This window comes from Saitoella complicata (genome assembly GCF_001661265.1).
Source record: "Saitoella complicata NRRL Y-17804 unplaced genomic scaffold SAICOscaffold_24, whole genome shotgun sequence".
Lineage (NCBI taxonomy): Eukaryota > Fungi > Ascomycota > Saitoellomycetes > Saitoellales > Saitoellaceae > Saitoella > Saitoella complicata.
Window position 1 is genome coordinate 144,072 of NW_017567015.1, and position 20,454 is coordinate 164,525.

Sequence of the window (20,454 nt, forward strand, 5' to 3'; positions counted from 1 at the left end):
ATACTCGTGCATAACCTCCATACCGGTAACCTCCACCGTCAAGAAAAGTTACAACCACGAACACCATGTTCTCCCTTCGGTCAATATTTCCCTCGCTACGGGCCTCAAGCAGAACCGCACTCGCCGTCCAGCCCGTGCAAACCACCCAAATCCGCACCTTCAAAGGCAAGATCAACGGCCAATACGTCCCTGTCACCGGTCACTCCCTCACCTTCAAACAACAAGACCGCGGTCTTTACGGTGGCAAACACATCCAGTTTGGAAACTCCATCTCTGAATTCAAGAACAAAAACCGGAGGACATGGTTGCCAAACATCCAACGCTCAACGCTCTACTCCAAAACCCTCAACAAGAAGTTCAAGATGAAGGTTACGACGGGGTTATTGAGGACGTTGGATAAGGTAGGTGGATTGGATGCGTATGTGACGGGTTGTAAGATGGCGAGGATGAAGGAGATTGGGGTTGTGGGATGGAGGCTTAGGAATAAGATTCATAGGAAGATGTTGTCGGACCAAGTCAGGGAGAACAGCGTGGACGAGGACGGTTTGCCACCGATTCCGACGCCAAAGTTGACGCCGATTCACCAGTTGAAGACTAGGGCGCAGATTAAGGCGGAGTTGATCGAGGAGGGGTTGTTGAAGCCGAAGGAGTCTGTGGCGGCTTGAAGGGTCAGGCGAAAACGATACATAATGGGCATTTTATCAATGGAAACAGGTCATGGTTTCAATGCATACAGGGGTTGCTTCATGAGCTGTGCTGCTTATTGACGAATTGAAGAAACTCTATTATTATCGCAAAGCCCAAAACACGCGGGCACGTCCAAACCAACACACCGATCCACGACAACATCATATAAAGCCTTCCAAGCCAAACACCCAGATCCACACAGTTCACCATATCACCAATAATATAGCCCGGGTAAGTGCCCGTCTTTTCTTGCCTTCCGAACGTGCTTCGTCTTTGACATTGCCCACCACCCTCCCTCCACCCCCCTAGGTAACACACACCATGTACGGCTCCGTAGCGTCCCCTACATAACCACACAGCAACTATTCGTCTTTTTCGCCTGCTTATAAAACATCCTACTCTGTGCACTCAACGCCTCACTCCGATCAACAAGCGTATCCAATCTCTCTCCTCTCTCCAACACACTCTCAATCGTTTTGTGCAAGACGACTTTCGTCTCGTCGAGTTCTTGTTGGACGCGCATGATGGTATCAGCCTGTTTCGGGTCTTGGTAGCGTGCAATATAGGTGTGCAACTCCGGGAAAGGCGTTGATGGTGCAGGAGCGGATGGGTTCATGGGGTCGGATTGCCATCTGGGCTTAGGATGCCGTGTGATGAACTCGTCCAGGATTTTGTTGAGGAGGGAGTATGCCACCCGCACCGGGTATTCCTTGTCGGAAATAATCACGCCGGCGAGACCGGAGGAGTGAGCGTAGACGTGTCCGACGTAGTTGTTTCCTTCTTCGATGTCTTGGCGTTGGCCTGGGGTGGTGCGTTCTGCGATTGTTTTGGAGAAGAAGGTCATAAATTCGCCGACTCTGCACACAAAATGTTAATACCTGCGTACACGAAGAGTGAAGGGAGGTCAAGGGGGGATTGGGGAACGTACGATCCACGCTGGAAGAATCCAAAGGAAGAGAGGTCTTCCGCGGAGGCCAACACCGTGGCGGGTTTTGACTCGTTGCGGAGGATGGAGATGGAGTAAAGCTTCATTGCCGTAGGGAGTAAATGCTCAGATGTTGTTGGTGTAACGTCAGAGTGGAAGCTTGGATACGCGGGCAACTGGCCGCATCACCTTGCCTCACCTCGCATCCCCATATACCAGCGCGTCCAACGTCCTCGACAGGGTGACTCCGGGGAACGAAGAGGCCAGAGCTATAGCCATTGAGAGCCCGAGCTCATGGCCGGACTAAATGCGCATTCAAATATCAGCTTCAAAGTCGACTTTCCAGAAAATGCTTTCTTTGGGGGGGAATTGTTTACGTGCAACATCACTTTCGTCAATAACGCACGGGTGAGGAGGCCTTCGTCATCGCATAATGGACATGGAGGGGCATCGAGGTTTCTGGAGAAACAAGGGACGGGAGCGGGGACAGGGATGGTGAGATCGAATTCGTTCATGGGACCACCGAGTCCACCGTTTGCGCGGCAGAAGTTGCCTGTACGGGCGAAGGATGATCAATCTCACTCCTCTTCCCGACGAAAGCTGAGCACCCATGGCCGGAGTCTTTCAATCATGTCAATCGGCCAAATCTTGGAGAAAGCAATCGGTAGCCCGCGGAGACCACCACCGCTCGATGTCGGGCGAGGGCATAATCGAGCTGTGTCGTTGAGCTCTGTGCCGCAGCAGACGAGGAGAGTGAGTGGGGTACACGTCAAAATCCCACAAACACCGCAACCGGATAAGAATACATTCGAGGGGTGGGGTGCTCCTCCCACAACCACACTGGATAACACACAACCGAGAAGACCACCGATATATGGACGGAGTGATAGAGGGGACAGCTACGACGCCCATGCCCGGCCACCCACGGGTTCGAGACGGAGTAGTGGACGGTCTATGAGTATGAGGAGAGAGGGCGAGGATGACCTGTCGACGAAGAAGTTCGTGTTTCCACCTCCTCCGGCGAGTAAGGAAATCACGATGCCGGCAATTGCAGTGACGCCCTCACCACCACCGGTACCCATCCTCACCGAAGAACCCGAAGCCGAAGGCGAAGCAGGACCTGAGGCGCCAGCATCATCTTCCGTATCTACCGAGTTGGGGTTTCAGCGTCCAACGCCAATTGTGAGGAGTAGGACATTCACGGAACAAACTGATTTTAGTATCGCGTCTGAATACCAGGACTCCGAGATCTCGTCTATGCCGCCCAGTGTGCGACCTTCCATCGACTTATATTCCATGGCGAATTCCAGCAACAACAATTCAGTATACAGCTCCTCCCCAACCGGCGTAGGTCACCGACGCCCATCCTTTCTCCAACAACATAGCCGGAACTCCTCCCTAGCCGTCCCTCCCCGACAGGAAATCCAAGATGTGGAGGTTGAGGAGACACTGTTGATGGGCTACGCTCAGCTCCACGGCTCCTTCATCGTCGACGAATCCCTCGTTCAAGCCTCCTCCTTCACCGATATCAAGAAACGCTCTATCATCGGTACATCATCGGGCGGTGGCGTCATCGGTATCAAGAAATCCACTTCCTCATGGGGTCTTCGGGCTTTGAGTGGTTTTCTGGGAGGTGGGGGACAGAGTACGGTAAAAGAGATGACTCAGGAAGCGTCCGCTCGAGATGTCCCCGTCCTAGCAACGCCGCAGTCCATCTTGTTTGTGGATCTACGCTTGGGACCGGGTGAGTCGAGGACGTATTCCTACACTTTCCAGTTACCGCGGGAATTACCCCCGACACATAAAGGCAAGGCGTTGAAGATTACGTATAACCTCGTGATTGGGGTACAAAAGCCGGGGACGCAGGGTGTGGGGAGGGTTGAGGTCCCGTTTCGGGTTTTTGCGAATGTTAATGAGTTTGGGAAGTGTCCGGTGTATGACATGCTCAGCCCGTTTGTGTTGCTGCGGGATACGGCTGTTACGGCGTGTGTGGGGTCAAGTAACGGCCATGGGAGTGGAGAATCGAGTCCGGTGAAGCGAGAGTCGTATCAAGCACCAACAGCTCGGGATGGTGTGACGAAGCAAAAGAAGGAAAGTACATATGATGACTTCAAGAGCTATGTCGCGGACTTGCTGGATCAATCTGAAGACAGCACTGCCAATAGTGGGCGGAGCACACCTAGACGACCGAGGTTGATCGGTGCTAGGAGTGGGAGTTCGTTATCGATTAATACGGCAATGCAGATGCAGGGTATGGGCTCATACCATGGCCAGCATGAGAGAATACCGAGGCCGCTGAAGTCACCGAGTCAAAGTCGACGACAATCGTTCATACGAAGGATCTCGTGCCGTGAAGCAATTGAGGAGGCGATTAGAGGAGGTGGAATCGCGGATATCTCAAACACCTCAACCTACGACCTTGCACGGAATGGTGTGAGGGTAGGCCACCTAACCCTCGCCCGCCCCGCCTATAAACTCGGGGAGACAATCACTGCATCCCTTGATTTCCGACAAGCGAGGATAAAGTGCCATCATATTCGCGTCACACTCGAGAGTTGTGAGATTGTCGATCCGGTCATGAGTGCGAAGAGTCGTGAGAGCGTAATGCGTGCCACGCGAAAGGTATGGGGTGAATTCAACGAGAGCGTGACTGCCGCCGAACGAGTTGGGTTTGGGATGGTGGTACCGTTGGGTGGGACGCCGGGGTTTAGTACGAGTGGAGTGAGTCAGCAGTGGTCATTACGGCTTGAGTTTGTGACACCTTCACCGCTGGATGACCCCGAGATACCCGTGGAAAAGCCAACATACCCGGAGTTATTGGAACCGGTACATAGCGATGATCGGGGAACGGTAATGCTGCCGCCTGAGCAGGTACATTGCAATACCTTCGACTGCAGTATCCCGCTGATTATCCTGCCTACAAATCATGACACGGGATTGTCTATGATCGAGAGAGATAGGCCGGGGATGGTGGGTGATGGATATGCTATATGATTTTGCATGGGGAACATTACATCAGGATAGGCGTGTGATTTTCAGTATGGACATTGGATAAGATACCAACTAACTATTATCATATGTTGTTGATGCTCTGAAAGCCTAAGGATTATCCCATATAAAGTGCTAACAATAAGAAGTACGCCATACACCGCCATATACCGCCTTGAGAATTATGCTCTCCATCCTACACACCGTCACTCTGAGTGCTCTTTCTCCTCTCCCCGGGACTCCAAACCAGCCAGAGTGTCACTCAGAGAAGGCTTGCCTCCTGCTGCCTTCCTCACTTCTTCAACGAGTCGACTGGCGAAACCCTCCATACCCAGTCTGGCCATGGTTCTCTCCAGATCGTTAACGGCACTATTCGCTTCGACACCGGATCCCGTGATCATGTCCGAAGTCTTCTTGAACTCATTCAATAACGACTGTAAAGTCTCCTCTTCTCTTGGAGCTTTCTTTGCATTTGCGATGTCTTCTGTCTGAAGCAAATTGCGTAGATACCGCAAGGAAACCACAATCTCTTCCGCAACCGACAGAGCTTCCTCTTTGCCATTCATAGAAGGTTTAACGGGGCTGACCGAGGCATTGGTCGCAGCATCGTTAAGCCAAGATGCAACCTTTGCGCGGGATGGCGGGGTCATATCCGGTCTCGCTGCTTTGGATGCTGCATAACGCAGAGCGAGTTTTGTTGGCGACTCAGGCGGTTCGAGACCGCGATTCGTTCCAGCGGCGCTTTGGCGCAGGTTAGGAATGGAAACAGACTTGCGCACGCCGAACGTACGCCCCGTACGCCCCGGATCACGTTTCCCTGGACCAGTGGGAGTAGATGGACACTCGCCAACGGGAGAGAACCGCTTGGCAAGCTCATCATCGTAGCTGTCGAAGGTAGCGGAGCTCTGAGCTCCATCTTGAGCTGACATGCGGGTCCCAGGGGCTTCGGAAATCTCCCATGTAGCGAGTTGCTCCTTGGTCTTGGTATTCCTTACGACACGTCCCGCGAGGGCAGGGCTTGATGAATCAACAGGACAGACTGTTCTGAGGCCTTCGACTTTCATGCGACAGATGACACCATCACTCGTCGTGACAACCAGTGCATATGCGTGAACTGCGTTGGCTTGCGGGAAGTACCTAACAAAAACCATGCCTGTGGGACCGCGGCACTGCGGTGCTTGGCTTACTACCAGCCCACCAGTTGCGTAGTCGTAAATTCTCAAACTCTTATCCTTGCCGATCGCAGCAATCAGCAAGTTGGACTGCCTTTGCTTTTTATGTTGATCGCGAACCAACACTGGCCGATCCAGGTGCATAATACTGACGCGTGCCAAGGCCGTGTCTGTCCTCCATGTATCCACCTTTGGCGGCAACAGGCCTACCGCATCTCCACAATCGATAATGTGAACAGTACCATCAGAACTGGTCACAATAAGCTCACTCTTGCCAGCGCTGCGAGCAAGCATGTCACATGGTGAATTTGATAGAGTAATCTTGTGCGGAAGAGTAAACGCCATCTGAAGTTCATTTGCCTCATTTTGCATTGGTGGACGCGCCAATCTGCGGATCGTGAGAACTTTCTCGTTAGAGGAGCAAGTGGCAAGAACCAGCGCATTCCTCAGGAAAACAGCACGAGTCATAGGCATAGTATCCTCCACAGTATCCACAATACGCCATGCTGGCTTGCTTTTCGACTTGGCGAAAATCTGCGCCGTCCGATCGCGGGAAGCCGTGACAAATAGTAGGACATCGCCATTCTTCGCTATGTCGATACCGGAAATCGCATCAAGATGTGCGTCAGACATCCGGAAAACAATCTCCTCGGTTTCCAAATCTATAACAGAGACAGTACCGTATTTATCGCCGGCAATGAGCTGCCCGTCCGATGTCAACGCCGCACACTCCAGTTCGTTGACCTCGTACTCGTCAACGCCCCAATTACGCTGTTCGATATCGATATCCATTTTTGCGAGCAGGAAACTGTTCTCCGTCCAGAAGCAAACAGCCCGCGCATCCCATGTCATGTGTGTTGCGCCCAGAGAGTTAGTCATGGATAACCTCCTGACACCTTTGATAGCATTTTCGTGACATGGCGCACTGCGCTCAAGAACCGACTCCTCCTCGTCCTTCGCAGTTACAGTCAGAAGATGGATAGTACGGCGATCATTGACCACAGCAATCTGATTCTTGCCAAGGAAAAGAACGGTGGTGATGTCAGCGTCGGACGGTACCAGAGCTGGGATTTTGGGCGGAGTGCGCGAGCCCTGGGAGGATCCAGAATGGAACAGGTCCGTATCCACCGGTGTCAGAACGCCGCCTGGGCCACCAACCCAGAGCCAGCCATCAATGTAATCGACATCCATGCTAAGAACACCGTGACCGACATCGTGTACACGCATAAGGTTGTTAGGTCCGTTTTCCTCAAAGGCGAAGATGGAACCAGTGCGAGATGCGACCACCACCTTCTCGTTTCCCAGACCACGTACAGACACGAACTCGCCATCACTGAACGCCTCGTCACCCAGGATAACATCTCGTTTCTGCAGTAAAGCTGGGACGAACTTTGAGTGCCCGGGCGGTTTATCCTTGTCCGTCGTCCAAAACCATCTGCGCACTTGCCTACGTCCCACGGTCACCAACGTCGAGTTTTCTCCATGACTGACCCATTGCATATCGAAGATAGCGGACTTCACATTATTCTTCGCTACAAGCTCGGGTTTGAGTACTCGTGTCTTGACGCCCAAATCGTAAACACTGATCAACCCGTCATGCATGACACCCAGCACTGCCAGATACCTCGAACAGGGACTAAATGCTAAGCATTGAATGCCGTGGTCGTTATCCTGGATGACGAATGGGTAGTTATTGGCTTCAAGATCTTCGAGGAAGTAGATAAGAACCCGAGGTTTAGCACCCTCTTCTCCGACAGCAGCGAATCTTCCATCGGGTGAGAGAGCTGTGCTGATGAAAGGACTGACCCGGTTGGCGCATACAGGAGCACCGCTCTCTGAACCTTTGTCAGAGTATGTGTTGCCGGTGTTCGGAGCGCTGAAGCGGCCCCTGGAGGAAGGCGAGCTCCCATTGACGATGTATGCAGCAGCCAAGCTTGCATTCGGTCCGAGCTTTGATGGCGAGCGCCTGCCAGCCCTAGCATCTACCGGATTTGCTGGGCCACCCGGACTCGCATACCGGGCTCGGGAACGTTCATTCGCTGCCTCGACATTCCTCGGCGCAGAGAAGATTCGTTGTAAGGTCTCCTCGGGCCCACGGAATTGCGATAAAACTGCATGTCCACCTGCTGTATACAGTATTGCTTTCGAGTTTGGATGAACGGAAATTGCACTTGGAGACAAGGAGGATATTCCGTTCACTCCCGACGGTAGGAGCTTCACTTCTTGTGTACCTTTGGTGGTAGAGACCTGTCGCGTTGTAGTTGGGGGCAACTGGCGGCGCTTTGGGGATGGAGACCTCGCAAAGAGTACCATGAACCACTAATCCGCTACTTCGTCTGTTGAACTTGGTGGTGCAGATCAATTGATTCGTCTCAGGGTGTCGACGGGTTTGTTTACGTGTTCACCTTTGCGCAGGGACCGCTTGCTTACCTGCAGTCATGGCAACCATGAACCTGGGCAGCTCATGGATAATGGCAACATGATATCTTTAGCCCGCTACAATGCTCTTTTCATCCCCTAGTCCTATTATCTTCACTTATGCGGGCAACGACCTTCCCATATCCAACAACCGCTTCACACCAACCATCCAAACACCACACTCCTGCGTCCTGTTCGTCAACAACTCCAACTGAATAGCAGCAGCCTCACTCCAATCTCTCCTTGAAACGTGCTGTGCGAGCTTCAACATCTCTCCTAGCAACTCCTTCGACAAGGTCTCGTCATCGTTATTGACGAGGTCGAAGAAGATGTTGAGGCGCTTCTCAGTGTCCTGGACGGGCCGCTTGAACTGCGGTGGTGCCTGAGCCTTGATCTTCTGCATCTCAGCGTTAAGGATATCGAAGATGGGCTTGTTCGCAGGCGCAATGTGCGTCCTGTCACCGGCAGGATACTTGGGTGCCTTGGATGCGGCAGGCTGGGCGAGCTGGGCATACTGACCCGCAGGAGGAGACTGCGCAGGTGTAGGCAGTCTCTGCAAAGCGGCAGCGGTCTGCGAAGACTGCGCAGGTGCCTGACGAGGAGGACCCTGAGGTGGAGGGGGGATAGCAGCAGGAGGAGCAGCGGCCTGTGGAGGAGCCGATGGGCCAGACAAGCCAGGCATTCGTGCACCCATAGACGGAAGAGCATATGGGTTGACAGGGGGAGCGGTAGTTGCTGCAGGCGCGTACGGAGAGGTAGCTGCCGGAGCGTTCTGCTGAGGCACTGGCGCGTATGCCGAGGTTTGTGGTGGTGCAGCAGCCTGAGGAGGTGGTGCGTAGGGGTTTGCCTGAGGAGGGGGAGCAATCACCCTAGGAGGAGGTACCGAGATCGGTGCTCCTGGGTTGACAGCGCCAGCCGGTGCGTATGGGCTCGAAGCGGGCATCCTTGGTGACTGGGCCGGGTTAGGGGCGTATGCGCCGGTAGGAGGAGGTCCCTGAACCGCCGGAGTCATGGCGGCAGAGCCGGGCTGAGCCTGTGGCGGCAAAGTCACACGCTGAGGAGGCTTTGCATTGGTCTTCGGCGGTGGGAGAGGAGCAGCCGATGGTCCACGAGGAGGAGGAGCGACACCAGGCTGTCCAGGTGCAGGCGCAGTCTGGCCAGAGAAGGGCGAGAATGCGGGAGCAGGACTAGGGATTGGTGCCGGAGTACGACGGGCAGGCATGGGCAAGACCGGTGCGTCGTTCCAGCCGTCCATCTTCTTCGCCTGCGAGGGAGGAGGCATGACGGGCGTCGAGGGAGATGCCACGGGGTTGGGAGGACCGGGCATCACAGGCTGAGGGAATGCAGGGACATAGTTACCAGTAGCCTGGTCCCCGCCGAAGTAAGAGGGCTGCTGAGGGGCAGCAGACGCGGAGTATCCTTGCTGAGGAGCGTAGGGGTTCAACGCCGGCTGAGGAGCACCCATGGGGGTAATGATAGACGGGATTGAGGGCGCGGCGGCCTGGTATGGGTTCGCCGAAGCAGTTGGGTTGTAGAACGAGGGAGCAGCAGGCTGAGCAGCCGCAGGCCTGTAGCCCTGTGTAGCAGCGGGAGCAGCGACGAGCTTGAGGTTCTTGTTGATCCTCTCCTTAAGTTGAGCAGTGGTGGAGTATGCCGTCGGCAACAAGTCCAGATATTTCTGCGCGGTCTCGAGGCTGCCCTGTGAAGCCATGATGTCGGCGTACTCGACATACTTCTCGTACAAGGACTCGAGCTTCCAGTTAGCGACGGCGGAGATATCAGTATCATCGTACTTGGCAGCCTTACGGAAGATGGTGACCTTCTCGATGAAGCGCTGCAAAGCCTTGGCGTGAACCGAGAAAGGAGAAACGCCAGCATCGTTGTCAGATTTGGCCTTTTCGAGGGCGGCGGTCTCCTCCTCCTTGTACTCGTCCAACCAAATACCGACAACCTTCTCCAACTTGGCTCCGGCCAAGTAACAGAAAGCAGCCTCCTTGGTCTGACCAGCCTGCTGGAGCCTCTCTCCGAGCAACTCGCATAAACTAGAGAAGTCCTCCTCCGCAGCATATGTGCAAAGAACGACCATAACTTCCTTCCATCCCTTCAAGTCTGCGTTGGAAGCAACATCGTTCAAGTCCTTGTCGATAACGGAAGAGGAGATTAGGCGAAGGTAGGAGGCAGCACCCTTGGCGATCCTCTTCTGCAAGTAGACGGTCTGAACCCTCTTCCTGCACTTCTCATCACCGCACATAGCGAGCATGAATGCGTCCGACAAACGCTCCTCCTTCAAGCAGATCTCGACAGCCTTCTCGAACTGGCCAAGCAAGACAGCCTTGGTGATAAGCTTGTCGGTTTCGGTGTCCTTCTCGGAGAAAATCTCGAAAGGACGGGTACCCTCAGCCTTGGGCTTGGTCTCGGCCTGGCTGCTAAGCTGTCCGAAGAAGTCAGCGCCGTTAGCACTATCACCGGAGAAAAGCATGGACATCCTCTTGTTGTGAGTCTTCTTCAAAGGTACAGGCTCGACTCCAGGAACAGCTGGCTCAGCAATCGTGTCCGCTGACTCCGCTTTCTCATCCTCAGTAGGCTCCTCGGTCTCCTCGACACTAAGCTTACCGAACTTGCCCTCCAACTCCTTCTCAATCTCGTCCTTCTTGAATCCGAGATACTCGATCAATCTCTGTCGGGTGTCCTTCTCGAACAAAGCCTTAAGAACTCTCCAGTTCTGCTTCTCAGCATCGCCGGCGTTCTCCAGACGAGTCTCGCAAAGTGCAGAGAGGTCCTCCTTAGCAAGCTCTTCCTGGAACTTGGCGACATCCTCGGACAAGGAGGATTCGGTGAGAACCTGGGTGACCTTAACGGACTTGCTCTTGGAGCCGAAGGTAACAAGCTTACCACCGAAACCGAAGGTCGCACCAGTCTTGCGACGTAACCACTTGGGCGCCTGCTTCAAGGTAAAGCTTGACGCAGCGTTAGGGTCAGAATACGTCGGCATATTGAAGAAGTCAGCGCCAGAAGGCTTAGACGCCGCAATCTCCGCTGCGGACTTCTGATCCCGCGGCATGGTGTTCTGCAAGGAGTGCACGGAGATTTTTCCGTCGAAAGAGGCATCGGCGAACAAATCCGGGTTCTTGGGGTTGAACCGGGTCTCGAAGTGCCAATTGACGGAGTTGTAAACTTCACCGAGCATCTCGCCAGAATTGGGGTTCCAGCAGAGGGTCTTGTTGTCCTTGCCACAAGAAAGAAGAATGTCGCTGTCCTGCTTGGACCAAGACAGGGACAACACGCCCTTCTCGTGACCGGAGAGGATCTTCTCGGGTGCGTTCGCATTACGAAGATCCCACATGAGGATAACGGGGTTCTGGTCATCCTCAGAAGCAGTGATGAGCTTCGTGGCATTCTCGGGGTGCCAGACGACACTGCTGATACCGCGCTTGCCAGAGGAGAATCCACCAGAGGTACCGGGGTAATGCAAGTGCAGCAACTCCCTCTTCAGCTTAAGATCCCAGACCGTAGTGTATCCGGTGTTTCCTCCGGTCGCAAGAATATGCGCGACCTGCTGATTCCAAGCAATTGACTCGACTTCGTCCATGCGTGAAGGCTTACCTCCGGGTGCGTAAGGTTTAGTAGGGTTAGCCAAGTCCCAGACGTAGATCTCCGCCTTCGCACCGGCCGTAGCGAGCAAATTGGGTTGGAAGGGGTTGAATTCGAGACTGCGGATAGCGCCGGTGTGTGTGGTGTTGCGCATAATCAATGCCTCCTCGCTCGTCTTTCCATCCAGAATCGCGCTGGGATCCCAGAGATCCAATGCTCCGTTCTCCATCGCACCAGCAAGTACACCCTTTGGTCTCTCATTGTTCACATTTCCCCATGCCAAGTCGTAGAATCGCGCATCAGTTGATACCTTCCCGCTCGAGGACTTCAACTCAAATGCCTCCTGTGATTGGTCAAGTAGATTCAAATCCCAGATCTCCAACTCTGTAGTATTAGAGAAATCGGCATCGACGGCTCCCGCGACAGTTCCTGACGCGAGGAGGGGGAGACCGGTTGTTGGTGACCAGGCGAAGGTCGCCGTGCGAGGAACTTGCTTCAGAAGCATCGATCAGGCTCAGTATTCGTCTAGTGATCTATATTGATGAATTGGATATGCTGGACGAGGAGCTGCTGATCGGATTGCTGTCAACTGGGAATTTCGTACGTGTCTGTATTGCTGACCCTTTCGGTGTGTACACCGGGGCCCTAACTGGCGATGATGCACTGAGCGCGTGTATATGACCTGTCATCATTGGGCAGGAGAGAACGTGAGCTCCTCTCAAATAGTAATATGAAAGTCAATTGAGAAGTTCTGACGCAAACCATACACGGGATCAAAGGAAGGTTCATGGCCCCGGGCACACGGTCTCACGGGATAGATCTGTGCACGGTCAGCTGCAGGAGCGCCGGCATCTCATCCATGCATCGTACTCCCTACGTAGCAGTACGACGACGACGGAGTAGGGACGGCGTAGACTGAGCCATGAAACGACGGAGAACCTGACTCGAGATTAGAAGGCGATGGAGTACGACGACGACGGGATCGTCAACCTCGACGCGATCGACGCGGACGTCATCCAGTTGCAAGTCGGGGCATGGGAGTTCATAGAGGGTCAAGTTGTGAGATAAATAAGCTCTGCATTTTTCAATCTGGCCGCGGGCCATGGTGCTTTCCATAAACAACCATACTACCACCTCATCTAATCCACTAGCATTCATGCTGTAGCAATCACGTTCACTTCAATTCTTCCAATACTGTTGCTTCTTTGCTTCATTCTCATAATCTTGCCGGCACTCGCAACACGCTCGAACTTTGACCTCGTGTTCGATGCCCAGCACAATACCAAATACTCTTCTTTCATTCCTCATACACTCAAAACCCACAACCCCTCAACCTTCTTCCCACAAAGTCCCTTCGCCATCTCGGCCATCTTTGCCGCACCAGCACCAACAGCCAAACACTCCCTCATTGGCGCGTTCAACAGCCCCTTTCTTTTCGCCTTCTTTCGCTCGAGTCCCTTGACAATATCCAACGCGCCACGTCTACGACGGGGTTGTTGTAATTGCGCAATGTTGACACTCGAGCTCAAAGGTTTCGGGGGACAAATTGCCACGGCGCGGCACGAGGTGCGGTTGCGGCCAGGGAGGGACTTGGTGCGGTTAAGGTTCACGGCGGGTGGAGAGAGACGACGGCGAGGAGCAGGTGGGGGACTCTTGCCTAGAACCTCCTTCGGAACCTCTTCCTCGTCCTCAACGACATCATCCGGGAAGTACGGGTCGATGTCCTGAGGCGTGATAACCCTCTGCCTAGCCCTCTTCTCTTCGACTGCGTTGGCAAAAGCCTCTTCAGCAGCTTGGTCTTCTTCCATCCTTCCCGCGACGAAATCAACTGCGTCGGGAAGTCTGTCGGCGAGTTGGGCGGAGGGTGTAAGGGGTGGTCCAGTGAGCGGAATGAGGAAGCAAGAAGGTGAGCGGGGAGGAAGGTGAAGACGCATGCTTGAACCTGTGGCCCTTGGCGTCTGCTCACCCCTGGAGATAATACCTTCATCGGTATCCTCCGCATCCTCATCCTCATCATCCACGTTATCATTCTCTTCTTGCTCTCCCTCTTCATCTTCTTCATCCTCATATTCATCCTCAGCCCCAAAAACCTCCACATCCTCATCATCGTCCTCGTCGTATTCATCATCCTCAACGTACCCCTCTTCCTCTTCATCCAGCTCCTCGTCTTCCTCTTCTTCCTCCTCTATTTCCCTCGCCATGCGCGCCAGCTCGTCTTCTTTCGCTTTCTGCAGCACGCCGTCGACAGTCTTCATATGCGCGTCTGTGCTCCGTTCAGGAAGATATCTTTCACCGACACCGCTAGGACGACGGGAAGAAGCATCATGAGACGCAGATGTCCTCCTCGAGGTATCAAAAAAGTGGTGATGATGGTCAGGAGAGGTAGCAGCCGTCGTAATAGCGGAGGCTGTCGTGGAATCCCAGTGCATACGACCGTGACTCCTCGAACTAACATCGCCGCCTTCACTCTCAGAAGTCACAGCAGCACATGCAGCAAACTTGACAGTAACAGAGGCATTCATGCGCGTCGCTGGCTGCTCAGATTCGGATGCAGTGTGGGTAGGCGTGGTCGTCTTGTGAGGCACACAAGCAAACTTGATGCTCTTCCTCTTTTCCTGCGCTTGTGCTTGCACTGGCTGCTCTGCCGCCACGGTGACAACAGGCGCAGTCTTCGGATTTGCAGGACACGCGAACTTAATACTGCGCTGCTTGGGAGGTGCCTGTTCGCTCTCTGATACAACAGGACTCTTGTCCTTAGCAGGCGCAGGTGCACAGGCGAACTTGATCGTACGCCTTACCGGTACCTGCTCTTCTTTCTTCTCCTTTTCCTCGCTAGAGGAAGACTTTTCCCGCACATGCAAAGCACTGGGACGATGAGGCGCCGGCGATCTTGCGAGTGTGACCTTCCTCACAGGGGCAGGAGCCTGTGCCTCACTTTCCGATGCAGAAGGCACACAAGCAAACTTGATCGATGGCTTCTTCATTGGTGATGGGACTTTATCGACAGGTGTGGATTTAGGCGTAGGCGGCACGACCCTGGTTCTCGGGGAAATACCAAATTTGACAGTCCTCTTCTTGAGCTTCTGATCACATTCTTCTTCTGAGCTCGTCGACTCATTCCCTGCTAAACTCATCTCGGGAGATGAAGGGATGGTACTTCCCTCCTCTGCAGTCGTGGTGGGACTCACCAACATCGCCGTTAGGAGACTCTTTGGGGCTTCAAGTGGGGGGCTGATCAATCGTTTTCCGAACTCGTCCGTCTGGCAGTTGGCCGGAATGACGATCGAAGGACGTTGATGGTGGTAGGTTTCGGCGTTTGGTAGTGTTGCGGGGTAGGCGCCGGGGATGTTGTAGTTGACATCGCTCAACCCCTTGACAACGTTCTCTAGTGGTGCAAGGGAGAAGTAGTCAAGAGCGATGCGTTCGCGTTCGTGTTGTGGTGACGGCATTATCGTAAAGTTGTATGCGAATAAATGCTAACTTGTTCGTTCGTATGTCGCGTTTCCGTTGAGAACCGCAATGTCGAATAAACCGGAAATAAAAACTGAGTGGAGAGATTTCAAACAAAAGACAAAACACCTCAATCAGAGGTCAAAGGCGCACGATTAAGCTGTGCTCCGGCTGATATGACAGTGGGTGGACGACAAAGACGCCCACCTGGGTTATAACGATATCACAGACATCGTTATATAGAAAGGTGTAAAAACGTAAAGGACGACTCGCTAGAGCAAGGTAATGCTCTACTGACGAGTAAACTGCAAAGAACCCTCGAAACCGGGACGCGTTGAACGCGTTGAACGGAGTGTTGTGTGTTGTTTGGTGGCGAAGGCCGTACAGTCGACTTGCCTTGGTTCTTCGGTGCGCTCCTTTACTGGAGTAAATGCAATCGAAACTCCTCTTCCCGGCGAACGAATGCGGGTCTTAAAGGCCGATAATCACGCTTCTCGCTGACAGCAACTGGTTGATAGGGTGTGTGGTGGGGTGTGTCGCAAGTCTTATTGAGGTTCCCCTTTGGTGGAGCACTTTCTACTCTCAGTCAAGCGGCAGCTCCTGTCTGCACCAGAAACCCAATTTACCGGTACAAGGAGTTTGCGCGCGCGGCGGCCGGCCACACTTGGCTGTTCGACCAATAGGAGAAAACAGAAGCGCCTCTCGACACCTCAACAACAAGCCGGAAATTTGAAGCGACGATCTAGCCATGGGCAGTTGGGAGAATCTGCTCATCTCTTGTCTACATGGGAGGCTCGATCAACAACGTCATGCTGGCACTGCCTCCTCGAACGCTACTCATCCATTGCCCTGCCTACACTGCCCACCCCCATCCCCCCGTCCATACTGAGTGAGCTGTATGCCCGATCGCACAAGGCCCGCATTACGTCAATCTCAAAAATCTCAAACAAGAAAAAAGCCCCTCCCTCCCTCTAGTCCTGGTCTCGCTGTCGTGCCTTGCTCAGCTAAACCCCTTTGGTTCAGCATCTCTGATCAAATCTGGGTAGGCGGAAATTGCAGGACGTTCGATTGAGGCAGCACACGCGCGCGCCCTAACCCTCACGAGTTAAACCTTGGTTAAATGGGGGACTTGGCTTCAACAACAGATCATCATGAGACTTTGTAGATGGAGAGGACGAGAAATGCTGACGTGGAGGGCTACTGAACAGCCGGAGATGTCATATCACCGGCTATCTGCACGTAGCGGGCCGGTCTTCATTCCCAGCAGCTGGGCACGCAGATCAATCATGCCACGCGTAAAGTCAAATCATAATAAAGTCAGCACCGCCGACCCCCACGTCCGCAGGTAACAAGCATCCTACGGCCCAACGGACATTGGACATACCGCAGTTGCAGTCGAAAGTCTTAAAGATAGGCGACAACTGCGACCACGAAATACGGAACGTAAGAACAAAGGGGTGAACACCTCCATGATCGTAAAGGAAAGCCTGGGCATCACCCAAGGCGAGCCGATTCACCCCTGCATGCACCGCCCCGGTACACATTTGAGCCACACCTGCACCGCCATCTCCTCGATCAGCTGTAACGTCGACAATCACGACAATGCTCTCCGCCTTCCGCCTTACAACCCTCCGCCCATGGAAACCTCTCTCCTCCTCCCTCCTCTCCTCAACTGCTCGATCCCTACGACAGGTATCCACAAAGATCAAGGCCTCCCCAACACCACCACTCGCACCCACTGCCGGCGCCGCCGCTGAGAGAATCCCCGTATGGCAAATGTTCAGCAAGCTAAAGAATTCGACTGTGCCGACGATGCTGTATGTCGCGCCCGATAAGAAGAGAGGCGCGGTGCTGTGCTATGTCGCTGCGTTATTACAGTTGGCGTTTTGGGGTAATATCGCGACTTGGGTTTGGTTTGATTATGCTGAGCTTGATCCGTACGCTCTCTCTCCCTCTCCTTACCCTTCCTCTAACATTTATGGATCACAGGGAGACAAATAAGTACGAGTTGTCATCGTTTGAGAAACGTGCCGCGTATGCAACAGGTCTCGGCGCAGTCGGCCTCCTCGTCGCCTCCGCCTTCCTCTACTTCCCCTCTCGCCGCATCCTCACCCTGACAGTTACCCCTAACGCCCGTCAAGTCCAGCTCCAGACTCCTCGCATGCTGCCGTTCCTCACTCCTCGCGTCCGTACGTACAATATCCAGGATCTATATCTGCAAGAACCGCTTTGGACGGGAGTGGGGAGGAATGAGTGTGAAGTGAAGGGGACTGCGGGCATGGGGTTTGCGGTATTGTGGGTTAGCAGGAGGGTTGGGGCTAGGTTCCAGGGATTTCTGTTGGATCGGGAGGGATCGTTCTGGGAAGCTGACGGGGGTGCAAAACTTGTCGACAAACTCTTCATCGCGAACAAATAGAGTTATCAATGGAAACCTAGTCACCTATCACCATCCCACTCATTTCGATTCCTCCTTGTTTTCCCCCTGCTGTCTCTCTCGTACCATACTCCTAAACCCCTCCAAAATCACCTCCTCCTTCCTCGTGCGTTCCTCTAATCTCTCCTGCACCTTCTTTTTCTTGTCTTCTTCGGTGAGGATCTTAGATGTGGCTTTTGCGCGGAGGGCGGCCATGCGTTTGTGTCGGGAGCCGGAGAGGACGTATCCTGCTGCTTCGAGTTTGGAGAGGTGGGTGGGAGCTGGGGGGTCAGCTGGAGAGTTGGTGGGGAGGCCGCCGGAGGGGGGGAGGGGGCCGATTTCGTCATCGGAGGGATCGTCTGCTTCCGTTGGCTGTGGTTTCGATGTGATGGGCTTTGGTCGTGATTCGGCGCTCTTCTCCACCCATGCGTCACCCTCGTTATCTTCGTTCACACGCTCATCCCGAGATGGTTTTGGCACCCGAGACCGACTCGATGACCTCTCTCGACGACTTCTCTGTCTTTCGCGGTCTGCCGAGCAGTCTCTGCGTGACGATCGATGGTGTGAAGATGAACGGTCGCGATCTCGTCGTGATCTGTGTCGCGAGGACGACCTATCCCTATCTCTGTCGTCGCGTTTCGATCTATGCCTGGACCGCGAACGGTCGCGTCGGGATGACCGATGACGCGACGGCGAACGATCCCTCCGGGATGAATGCTGATGCGACCTCGCCCGATGTCTCGATTCGTCCTCAGGACTTTTTCTACGTTTACTGCTCTTCTCGTGCGGAGAACGCGAGCGCTGTCGTTCTGGAGCACGCCTAACGGATTAGCCAGTCCTCTTCCCGGTTAAACGGCATAAATGCTTACCTTTCGTATCGATCTCCACTGTCCATCCTGTCCGTATGGTTTGGTATCGTTTAAGCTTTCGTCGTCGTACATCTACTGGTTCATCGGTTTCTGCAGGGGTTGCAGTTCTTCCGGCTCGCGGCGTTGACCGGCACTCAACGATTTCTGGCCTTGAGCGCACGGAGCTCGTATATCAGGTGAAGCAGCAACAACGCATTCACTCTTGATCCATAACGTCAATGCTTAACGGAGCTCGTGTCGCTGTCTCTTTGCGCAGGAATGCCGCGCTGGCGGCTTCTCGCGGTAAGCATGCCTGTACTCAAACGTACGAAGAAGATCCGTGTGCTGATCCTGTATGATCCCCAGGCTTCCAGTCCTCCCGTAGCGCTGCGGCTGCGTCGAACTTCAAGATGCCCGCTATGTCCCCAACAATGACGGAGGGAACTGTTGCGTCGTGGAAGCTCAAGGAGGGTGACGGTTTCGCTGCCGGTGACGTTATCCTCGAGATCGAGACCGACAAGGCACAGATGGACGTCGAGGCTCAGGAAGATGGTATCCTTGCCAAGATCTTCATCAATAACGGGACTGCTGGAGTTAAGGTTGGTACTCGGATCGCTGTTTTGGCTGAGCCTGGAGATGATCTCGCGACGTTGGAGATTCCCGCCGATGATGCAGCAGTAGCGGCCCCCGAGCCCAAGGAGGAGTTGAAGGAAGCGAAGAAGGAGCAGGATAAGGACGCCAAGGCATCAGCCAAGCAGGAGACCAAGAACCCAGTAACCCCCGAAACCGAGGACGCCCCACGAACCTCCACCCCTCTCTCCCCAGCAGTCATGGGTCTCCTCCACAAATACCACCTCGAAGACGCCGTGAACTCCATCAAAGCAACCGGACCACGAGGACGTTTGTTGAAGGGAGATATTCTGGCACACTTGGGCAAGATCGAGAAAGATGCTTCGAAGAATTTGAAGGAGTCGTTGGCGAAGTTGGAGAAGATGGATTTGAGTAATGTTGTTAAGGCTGAGAAGCAGCCTACTAAGGAAGCCGCGCCCAAGGAGGAGGGAAAGAAGGTGAAGGTTGCGGATGTTGTTGTGCCGGAGGTTAAGCCGCCTACTGTCGTCGATACTGCGATCATCTTCGACAAGCTCATCGCACTCCAGCAGAATCTCCAGGCTCAACTCGCGGTCTCGGTCCCCATCAACTCCTTCGTTGAGAAGGCCGCTGCGAAGGCATTGAAGGACGTTCCTACCTTCGCTCTTCCCAAGCGTTCTGCGGCTGACGAAATCTTCGACGAGTTGGTTGGCGTTAAGTCTACTCGTCCCACCACCACCTTCACCTCCACTCCTTCCCCTACTTTCTCTCCTATCCTGGCTGGTCTCGCCACCGCTTCTCCTGCTTCCGCGCTGGCCGCGAATAGCACTCCCTTCGGCGGCGCAGTCTCAATCGGCGCAGTCCCTCTCCCCGCCAACACCATCATCGACTTCAAGCCCGTTCTTCCTACTGCGGCCAAGTACACCACCACCTCCTCCTCCGTCCCCGTCGACATAATCGACATCTTGGCCGGTAACTCCGCTCCTGTCCAGATCGCCCCTAAGGCGCCTACTGTTTTGGGAGCGAACGTCATCAAGGCCCAGTTGGAGTTGAATGAGGAAAAGGTCTGCAAGAATTCCGCTAAGGCATATCTTGGGCGGTTGAAGGCGTATGTTGAGAACCCTGAGCAGTTGTTGTTGTAGGTTGGTGGTGATATGTGTGGTTTGAGCTGAGGAAGGTAATGCAAAGGATAAAGCAAAGCATTGATACCAATAGGATTCGTGATTGTGTGCGATTGAGTGTTGTATTATGGAAAACATAGAGATTTTTGAACGAAAGCGGCTGCGTTTGGAACTCCGTAAGACTACAAGAATGAGTATGACCGAGATATTTACGTTCGTTTTCGTTTTCGCAATCAGTTTGTGCACGGGCGGT

At 53.9% G+C, this 20,454-nt stretch overlaps 9 protein-coding genes across 9 annotated transcripts; 4 read left to right on the plus strand and 5 right to left on the minus strand.

Moving 5' to 3' along the window:
- Positions 1–197: 197 nt before the first annotated feature.
- SAICODRAFT_49228 (uncharacterized protein) lies at positions 198–500 on the plus strand (the record flags this gene model as incomplete). The annotated part of the gene is made up of 1 exon (XM_019168955.1): positions 198–500. A coding segment is annotated over one exon (303 nt), but the record flags the coding sequence as incomplete, so codon positions are not given.
- A 530-nt stretch (positions 501–1,030) lies between these two features.
- SAICODRAFT_61105 (snare Ykt6) lies at positions 1,031–1,719 on the minus strand (the record flags this gene model as incomplete). Its single annotated transcript, XM_019169824.1, has 2 exons — positions 1,031–1,544; positions 1,616–1,719. The coding sequence occupies 2 exons, from the start codon at positions 1,717–1,719 to the stop codon at positions 1,031–1,033; spliced, it is 618 nt and encodes a 205-aa protein (XP_019021824.1).
- Positions 1,720–3,055: 1,336 nt separating this feature from the next.
- SAICODRAFT_44288 (uncharacterized protein) lies at positions 3,056–4,525 on the plus strand (the record flags this gene model as incomplete). Its single annotated transcript, XM_019168770.1, has 2 exons — positions 3,056–3,597; positions 3,766–4,525. Coding segments are annotated over 2 exons (1,302 nt in total), but the record flags the coding sequence as incomplete, so codon positions are not given.
- Positions 4,526–4,696: 171 nt separating this feature from the next.
- Positions 4,697–8,149, minus strand: SAICODRAFT_73210 (uncharacterized protein). The gene has a single exon (XM_019170834.1). The coding sequence runs from the start codon at positions 8,083–8,085 to the stop codon at positions 4,807–4,809; it is 3,279 nt and encodes a 1,092-aa protein (XP_019021826.1). The 5' UTR covers positions 8,086–8,149; the 3' UTR covers positions 4,697–4,806.
- Positions 8,150–8,308: 159 nt separating this feature from the next.
- SAICODRAFT_27372 (WD40 repeat-like protein) lies at positions 8,309–12,286 on the minus strand (the record flags this gene model as incomplete). The annotated part of the gene is made up of 1 exon (XM_019167027.1): positions 8,309–12,286. One exon carries the CDS (start codon positions 12,284–12,286, stop codon positions 8,309–8,311), a length of 3,978 nt encoding a protein of 1,325 aa, XP_019021827.1.
- Positions 12,287–13,085: 799 nt separating this feature from the next.
- On the minus strand, positions 13,086–15,230 carry SAICODRAFT_9678 (uncharacterized protein; the record flags this gene model as incomplete). Its single annotated transcript, XM_019172065.1, has 1 exon — positions 13,086–15,230. One exon carries the CDS (start codon positions 15,228–15,230, stop codon positions 13,086–13,088), a length of 2,145 nt encoding a protein of 714 aa, XP_019021828.1.
- A 1,683-nt stretch (positions 15,231–16,913) lies between these two features.
- SAICODRAFT_167994 (uncharacterized protein) lies at positions 16,914–17,753 on the plus strand. The gene has a single exon (XM_019165699.1). The coding sequence runs from the start codon at positions 17,051–17,053 to the stop codon at positions 17,645–17,647; it is 597 nt and encodes a 198-aa protein (XP_019021829.1). The 5' UTR covers positions 16,914–17,050; the 3' UTR covers positions 17,648–17,753.
- Positions 17,667–18,577, minus strand: SAICODRAFT_73214 (uncharacterized protein). The gene is made up of 2 exons (XM_019170835.1): positions 18,514–18,577; positions 17,667–18,464 (listed from the first exon to the last, which is right to left on the minus strand). Exons 1-2 carry the CDS (start codon positions 18,537–18,539, stop codon positions 17,687–17,689), a joined length of 804 nt encoding a protein of 267 aa, XP_019021830.1. The 5' UTR covers positions 18,540–18,577; the 3' UTR covers positions 17,667–17,686.
- Positions 18,578–18,773: 196 nt separating this feature from the next.
- Positions 18,774–20,222, plus strand: SAICODRAFT_73215 (uncharacterized protein; the record flags this gene model as incomplete). Its single annotated transcript, XM_019170836.1, has 2 exons — positions 18,774–18,795; positions 18,859–20,222. Exon 2 carries the CDS (start codon positions 18,903–18,905, stop codon positions 20,220–20,222), a length of 1,320 nt encoding a protein of 439 aa, XP_019021831.1. The 5' UTR covers positions 18,774–18,795; positions 18,859–18,902.
- Between the last annotated feature and the right edge of the window lie 232 nt (positions 20,223–20,454).